Source organism: Grampus griseus (genome assembly GCF_964374135.1).
Source record: "Grampus griseus genome assembly, chromosome: 5".
In the NCBI taxonomy this organism is placed as follows: Eukaryota; Metazoa; Chordata; class Mammalia; order Artiodactyla; family Delphinidae; genus Grampus; species Grampus griseus.
Genome location: NC_138998.1, coordinates 10,535,016 through 10,543,619, shown reverse-complemented (window position 1 = coordinate 10,543,619; position 8,604 = coordinate 10,535,016). Strand labels below are relative to the sequence as shown.

The window sequence follows — 8,604 nt, the reverse complement described above, 5'->3', positions numbered from 1 at the left end:
TTTAAGGAACCTCCATACTGTTCTCCATAGTAGCAGTATTAATTTACATTCCCACCAACAGTGCAAGAGGGTTCCCTTTTCTCCACACCCTCTCCAGCATTTGTTGTTTGTGGATTTTCTGATGATGCTCATTCTAACTGGTGTGAGGTGATACCTCATTGTCATTTTGATTTGCATTTCTCTAATAATTAGTGATGTTGAGCAGCTTTTCTTGTGCTTCTTGGTCATCTGTATGTCCTCTTTGGAGAAATGTCTATTTAGGTCTTCTGCCCATTTTTGGATTGGGTTGTTTGTTTTTATAAAAATTGAGCTGCACGAGCTGTTTATATATTTTGGAGATTAATCCTTTGTCCGCTGACTCATTTGCATATCCTTTCTCCCACTCTGAGGGTTGTCTTTTTGTCTTGTTTTTAGTTTCCTTTGCTTTGCAAAAGCTTTTAAGTTTCATAAGGTCCCATTTAATTTTGTTTTTATTTCCATTACTCTAGGAGGTGGATCAAAAAATATCTTGCTGTGATTTATGTCAAAGAGTGTTCTTCCTATGTTTTCCTCTAAGAGTTTTATAGTGTCTGGTCTTACATTTAGGTCTCTAATCCATTTTGAGTTTATTTTTGTGTATGGTGTTAGGGAGTGTTCTAATTTCATTCTTTTACATGTAGCTGTCCAGTTTTCCCAGCACCACTTATTGAAGAGACTGTCTTTTCTCCATTGTATATCCTTGCATTTTTGTCATAGATTAGTTGACTATATGTGTGTGGGTTTATCTCTGGGCTTTCTATCCTGTTCCATTGATCTATATTTCTGTTTTTGTGCCAGTACCATATTGTCTTGATTACTGTAGCTTTGTAGTATAGTCTGAAGTCAGGGAGTCTGATTCCTCCAGCTCCATTTTTTTCCCCTCAAGATTGCATTGGCTATTCAGGGTCTTTTGTGTCTCCATACAAATTTTAAGATTTTTTGTTCCAGTTCTGTAAAAAATGCCATTGGTAATTTGATAGGGATTGCGTTGACTCTGTAGATTGCTTTGGGTACTATAGTCATTTTCACAATATTGATTCTTCCAATCCAAGAACATGGTATATCTCTCCATCTGTTCGTGTCATCTTTGATTTCTTTCATCAGTGTCTTATAATTTTCTGAGTGCGGGTCTTTTACCTTCTTAGGTAGATTTATTCCTAGGTATTTTGTTCTTTTTGTTGCGATGATGAATGGAATTGTTTCCTTAATTTCTCTTTCTGATCTTTTGTTGTTAGTGTGTAGGAATGCAAGAGATTTCTGTGCATTAATTTTGTATCCTGCAACTTTACCAAATTCATTGATTAGCTCTAGTAGTTTTCTGGTGGCGTCTTTAGGATTCTCTATGTATAGTATCATGTCATCTGCAAACAGTGACAGTTTTACTTCTTTTCCAATTTGTATTCCTTTTATTTCTTTTTCTTCTCTGAATGCCATGGCTAGGACTTCCAAAACTATGTTGAATAATAGTGGTGAGAGTGGACATCCTTGTCTTGTTCCTGATCTTAGAGGAAATGCTTTCAGTTTTTCACCACTGAGAATGATATTTGCTGTGGGTTTGTTGTATATGGCCTTTATTATGTTGAGGTAGGTTCCCTCTATGCCCACATTCTGGAGAGTTTTTTTTATCATAAATGGGTGTTGAATTTTGTCAGAAGCTTTTTCTGCATCTATTGAGACGATCATATGGGTTTTATTCTTCACTTTTGCGGGGGGCATTAAAGGTCACCAGGCGTTTTATTGCAGTTAAAGCAGACTCGGACAGGATGGTCCCAGCCTCAAGAGGGGACAGCCCAGTGGTCATGGGAACACTCATCACAGAAGCCCTGTCTGCAGGCCCAGCAGTGGTACTTGGAAAGCTTGACGCTGAACCCCTTCTGGCAGTTGTGGTAGTGCAGGATCTCATGGTCTGGTACCCAGTACACCGGCCTGGCCGCATCCTTCACCAAACCTAGTGGTATGTCATTGGCCGTCACCACAGCTCCCAAAGTGTTCTGCACGGACTTGCCCACCTTCCGAACAATCAGCGTCCCGCCCTCATCATCCACCTGTGCCTCAGTAACTTCTAACTGAGAATTCCTGGCTTCATAGCAGTTGTCACACACCCACACGGGCACAGGGCCCCAGCCCCGCTCCAGCACTGGCCGGGTCGTGGGTGAACAGCTGTCACAGAAGCCCTCCCCCCAGGCCCGGCAGTGATGCTTGGTGTCATTATCTTTAAAGGGTGTAGCACACTTGTTGCAGCTCAGGATCTGGGAGTTGGGCCTCCAGTAGGCAGGGGCGATCTGGTCTGTCAGCCAGGACGTCACAACCTTGGTGGGCCCAAGGCTAAGCTCAGACACCGACTGAGCCATGAAGTTCATCCCATCCAAGAGGCGCTGGGCAGCATTGTTGTTGTCCTTCAGAAATCCATCAGTTCCAGGCCACACATGCACAATCTCTGTCTGCACCACTGTGTCCACAGGATATTGGTTCCCAAACCAGTACTGCCGGCTACGATAGACCACGCCGCAGTTGGGACATTCGATTACGTACCCAGACCAGGCATATTTTGCGAGACCCATCCAGGGGGAGTCGGTTGAAGCAGCCATCTTGGGCACCACGCTGACTTCATTGCCTCTCTCGTAGCAGGCCTTGCAGGTAAAAACCCGGTTGTCATACTGGTGAGAGTATCTGCAGCGGCTTTTGGCTTCACGAGGTACTCCTTCTTTCCCGTGATTCATGCTGTTCTTACATCCAGCCCCACAGCTGAGGCACAGGACGGAGCAGGTGAAGTACTCATCTGGAAAAAGGGAGCTGTGTGCCATCTCGTCATTGGGGAGCTCACCGCTGAAGCGGTCGCTGAGGGCCTTCAGAGCTTTGAACATGATGCCCGGGTGCCGGGGAGAACGGGTGTTGTTATTCTCTAGTTGTTGCTCCAAAGCACGCCGAAGACCAGAAAAGTCCGTGGGAGGATTGTATGTCCTCGTTCCCTTGTAACGAATAGAACTGAAGGCTTCAGGGAAGCGGCCCAGCTTCCGGAACCGGTCCTGGATGAGCTTCTCGGGCACCTCGGAGGGGTGATTAGAGTCTAGCAGCTGAGTGTGCACAGTCTCGTGGAAAACAATAACAGCAGGGCCCAGGGTGGACAGGGGGACATCCAGGCCACAGCGGGCAGTGGTAGCCTTGAGCTCCTTGGTGAAGTGCTTCAGATAAGCTTCTGAGGCGTCCCCAAGGAACTTGAAGAGGTCATTGTGCAGTCGGTCTGCATGAGTTCGATAGATGACGAGGTCTGAAATGGCCAGGACCTTAAGCAGCAGCCGTGTTCTCTGGCTTAGATTCTCTGTAGCCCACAAGAGCCCTTCTGTGTCTATCACTGCTACTTTGTGGACTGGATCATATGCCGCCCACACTCCAACAGTGCAGGACTCCTGGGCAGGGGAGGCTTTGAAGACTTCCCGGCCACAAAAGAAAGTGTGGTTGAGGGTATGAGCCTTCTCATCCCCAGTATTTCCAAAAATGGAAACCACTTTCAGATGCTGATAGGATTTGCATCCAATTTCCTAATAAAGTCCTCTTCATTCGTTACCTGAATTTCTTCATTCTCATCTACTAGGAGGAAACTCACAACCTTCTCAGTCATCTTCTTTGTCTTGGTGTCCTCATCCATCCCTTCTTCCTCCAGCAATGCCTGGACCTTAGCCACATGGTACACAGTAACAGGGTGCCTCCTTTTGTTACCCCCAGAATGAGTCCTCTCTGGCACTCCAGGCACAAGTTGATTTTACAGGTCTGGCACCTCACGTCTGCCGTCTGCTTCATACCTGGAGAACGCCCACTGGGGTCCTTGCAGGGGTCACAGTAAGGGACGTGGCCAGCTTTGAGTCTGATCCGCTCATGGTTTCTCAGGCGCTCCTGCCGCTGGAGCTTCTCCTAGCAGCGGAGACACTGCAGGCTGCAGCACTCATCACACTCGGAGACGGCTTCATCAGTCCCGCTGCAGGTGTAACTCTCCTGGCACAACAGCCCAGGGTTCAGGCCCTTCTCTGCTGGGGAAGTCTGCGCACTCAATATTCAGACTGGGAAGGAAAGCATCTACAATATAACAGTACCTGGGCTTTCCCCAGAAGTGAAGACAAAGGCGTTGAGTCTGAAGACTGAGCACAGCCTCCACAGGGTTCTGAACACCCTTAAAAAAATGTTTTTAAAAAAACATTCGATGTCCTATCAGAATTCTTCACACATTTACAAACGTTCGGATGTTTAATTTTCTGCTGCCAAGCCTCCTGGATCAGCAGCAATGTTGACTTGGCTTGATAGTTTCATCCTCCATAAAGTGCAGGCAAATATATGGTTAAAATTAACTTGAGAGGGTCTGTTATGGCTATCTGAAAGAGATCTGATGGGTTCACTGAGGTGGGCACATGCATGGGGCCTCAGACACAAGGTTTTGGTAATGAAAGAGAGTGGTCAGGAACTTTTCAATATTATCCAGCTTAAGTCAGTATTTCAGAGGATACCTCGACGCCTCTCTCCAGCCGGGGATTCCTCACCCTTCCTTCTTTCCGGACAACACCACCACAACCCGAGGGGCAGCAGCAAGGTCTAAGAACAAAGAAGGGCACCCCAAATCCCCCCAACGCTGGCAGAGGCCAGAGCCGCATCCATTGTTTATACCACCCCCACCGCCCCCCCCTTCCTTCCGGGGGCAGAGGGAGCTCCAGGGCTATCACTCGTCCGGTGCAGGGCCATGCCCTTCCCTCCCCGACCGCAGTGTCCCGGGAACCCTACCAAGAAGCAGCTCTGCTGTGGCGAGGAAGCGTCAGGGGATCCCGGGGCCCCGGTGGAGGTGTGGGCTGTTCCTCAGGGCACCAGTGGATCCATCCTCATCTCCATTTCCATCCCCCTCCTCCGTCACTGCCTCCTGGGGTTCCTCCTCTCCTGTTGTCAGTTAGGATCAGCTGATGCGAGTGAACTTCTCCCTGCTCCCAATTTGTTAATATGGTGTATCACACTGATTGATTTGTGTATATTGATACGCAATATAAATATTTTGCATCCCTGGGATAAATCCCACTTCATCATGGTGTATGATCCTTTTAATGTGTTGTTGGATTCTGTTTGCTAGTATTTTGTTGAGGAATTTTGCATCTATGTTCATCAGTGATATTGGTCTGTAATTTTCTTTTTTTGTAGTATCTTTGTCTGGTTTTGGTATCAGGGTGATGGTGGCCTCATAGAATGAGTTTGGGAGTGTTCCTTCCTCTGCAATTTTTTGGAAGAGGTTGAGAAGGATGGGTGTTAGCTCTTCTCTAAATGTTTGGTAGAATTCACCTGTGAAGCCATCTGGTCCTGGACTTTTGTTTGTTGGAAGATTTTTAATCACGGTTTCAATTTCATCACTTGTGATTTGTCTGTTCATATTTTCTGTTTCTTTCTGGTTCAGTCTTGGAAGCTTATACCTTTCTAAGACTTTGTCCATTTCTTCCAGGTTGTCCATTTTATTGGCATACAGTTGCTTGTAGTAGTCTCTTAGGATGCTTTGTATTTCTGTGGCGTCTGTTGTAACTTCTCCTTTTTCATTTCTAATTTTATTGATTTGAGTCCTCTCCCTCTTTTTCTTGATGAGTCTGGCTAATGGTTTATCAATTTTGTTGTTTATCTTCTCAAAGAACCAGCTTTTAGTTTTATTGATCTCTTTACTATTGTTTTCTTTGTTTCTATTTCATTTATTTCTGCTCTGATCTTTATGATTTCTCTTCTTCTACTAACTTTGGGTTTTGTTTGTTCTTCTTTCTCTAGTTCCTTTAGGTGTAAGGTTAGATTGTTTATTTGATATTTTTCTTGTTTCTTGAGGTAGGCTTGTATTGCTATAAACTTCCCTCTTAGAAATGCTTTTGCTGCATCCCATAGGTTTTGGATCATCGTGTTTTCGTTGTCATTTGTCTCTAGGTATTTTTTTATTTCCTCTTTGATTTCTTCAGTGATCTCTTGGTTATTTAGTAACGTATTGTTTAACCTCCATGTGTCTGTGTTTTTTAGGTTTTTTTCCCTATAATTGATTTCTAATCTCATAGCATTGTGGTCAGAAAAGATGCTTGATATGATTTCAATTTTCTTAAATTTACTGAGGCTTAATTTGTGACCCAAGATGTGATCTATCCTGGAGAATGTTCCTTGCACACTTGAGAAGAAAGTGTAATCTGTTTTTGGATGGAGTGTCCTATAAATACCAATTAAATCTTTCTGGTCTATTGTGTCATTTAAAGCTTGTGTTTCCTTATTAATTTTCTGTTTGGATAATCTGTCCACTGGTGTAAGTGAAGTGTTAAAGTCCCCCACTATTATTGTGTTACTGTTGATTTCCTCTTTTATAGCTGTTAGCAGTTGCCTTAGATATTGAGGTGCTCCTATGTTGGATGCATATATATTTATAATTGTTATATCTTCTTCTTGGATTGATCCCTTGATCATTATGTAGTGTCCTTCCTTGTCTCTTTATTTAACATTCTTTATTTTAAAGTCTGTTTTATCTGATATGAGTATTGCTACTCCAGCTTTCTTTTGATTTCCATTTGCATGGAATATCTTTTTGCACCCCCTCACTTTCAATCTGTATGTGTCCCTAGGTCTGAAGTGGGTCTCTTGTAGACAGCATATATATGGGTCTTGTTTTTGTATCCATTCAGCGAGCCTGTGTCTTTTGGTTGGCACATTTAATCCATTCACTTTTAATGTAATTATCGATATGTATGTTCCTATTACCATTTTCTTAATTGTTATGGGTTTGTTTTTGTAGGTCCTTTTCTTGTCTTGTGTTTCCCACTTAGAGAAGTTCCTTTAGCATTTGTTGTAGAGCTGGTTTTGGGGTGCTGAATTCTCTTAGCCTTTGCTTGTCTGTAAAGCTTTTGATTTCTCCGTCAAATCTGAATGAGATCCTTGCTGGGTAGAGTAATCTTGGTTGTAGGTTCCTCCCTTTCATCACTTTAAACATATCATGCCACTCCCTTCTGGCTTACAGAGTTTCTGCTGAGAAATCAGCTGTTAACCTTATGGGAGTTGCCTTTTATGTTATTTGTCGTTTTTCCCTTGTTGCTTTCAAAAATTTTTCTTTGTCTTTAATTTTTGTCAATTTGATTACTGTGTGTCTCGGCATGTTTCTACTTGAGTTTATCCTGCCTAGGACTCTCTGTGCTTCCTGGACTTGGGTGGCTATTTCCTTTTCCATGTTATGGAAGTTTTTGACTATAATCTCTTCAAATATTTTTGGGTCTTTTCTCTCTCTCTTCTCCTTCTAGGACCCCTGTAATGCGAATGTTGTTGCATTTAATGTTGTCCCAGAGGTCTGTTAGGCTGTCTTCATTTCTTTTCATTCTTTTTTCTTTATTCTGTTCCATGGCAGTGAATTCCACCATTGTGTCTTCCAGGTCACTTATCCGTTCTTCTGCCTCAGTTATTCTGCTATTGATTCCTTCTAGTGTATTTTTGATTTCAGTTATTGTATTGTTCATCTCTGTTTGTTTGTTCTTTAATTCTTCTAGGTGTTTTTTCTTTAATTTTTCTAGGTCTTTGTTAAACATTTCTTGCATCTTCTCGATCTTTGCCTCCATTCTTTTTCCGAGATCCTGGATCATCTTCACTATCATTATTCTGAATTCTTTTTCTGGAAGGTTTCCTATCTCCATTTCATTTAGTTGTTTTTCTGGGGTTTTATCTTTTTCCTTCATCTGGTACTTAGCCCTCTGCCTTTTCATCTTGTCTATCTTTCTGTGAATGTAGTTTTTGTTCCACAGGCTCCAGGATTATAGTTCTTCTTGCTTCTGCTCTCTGCCCTTTGGTGGATGAGGCTATCTAAGAGGCTTGTGCAAGTTTCCTGATGGGAGGGACTGGTGGTGGGTAGAGCTGGCTGTTGCTCTGGTGGGCAGAGCTCAGTAAAACTTTAATCTGCTTATCTGCTGATGGGTGGGGCTGGGTTCCCTCCCTGTTGGTTGTTTGTCCTGAGGCGACCCAACACTGGAGCCTACCTGGCTCTTTGGTGGGGCTAATGGTGGACTCCGGGAGGGCTCACACCAGGGAGTACTTCCCAGAACTTCTGCTGCCAGTGTCCTTGTCCCCACATTGAGACACAGCCACCCCCCACCTCTGCAGGAGACCATCCAACACTAGCAGGTAGGTCTGGTTCAGTCTCCTGTGGGGTCACTGCTCCTTCCCGTGGATCCCAATGCACACACTACTTTGTGTGTGCCCTGCAAGGGTGGAGTCTCTGGTTCCCCCAGTCCTGTCGAAGTCCTGCAATCAAATCCCACTAGCCTTCAAAGTCTGATTCTCTAGGAATTCCTCCTCCTGTTGCCAGACCCCCAGGTTGGGAAGCCTGACGTGGGGCTCAGAACCTTCACTCCAGCGGGTGGACTTCTGTGGTATAAGTGTTCTCCAGTTTGTGAGTCAACCACCCTGTGGTTATGGGGTTTGATTTCATTGTGATTGTGCCCCTCCTACCGTCTCACTGTGGCTCTCCTTTGTCTTTGGTTGTGGGGTATCTTTTTTGGTGAGTTCCAGTGTTTTCCTGTCAATGATTGTTCAGCAGTTAGTTGTGATTCCGGTGCTCTCGCA

At 44.2% G+C, this 8,604-nt stretch overlaps 1 protein-coding gene across 1 annotated transcript; it reads right to left on the bottom strand.

Moving 5' to 3' along the window:
- Window positions 1–1,793: 1,793 nt before the first annotated feature.
- LOC309823413 (zinc finger FYVE domain-containing protein 1-like) lies at window positions 1,794–2,822 on the bottom strand (the record flags this gene model as incomplete). The annotated part of the gene is made up of 1 exon (XM_082655659.1): window positions 1,794–2,822. One exon carries the CDS (start codon window positions 2,820–2,822, stop codon window positions 1,794–1,796), a length of 1,029 nt encoding a protein of 342 aa, XP_082511785.1.
- Between the last annotated feature and the right edge of the window lie 5,782 nt (window positions 2,823–8,604).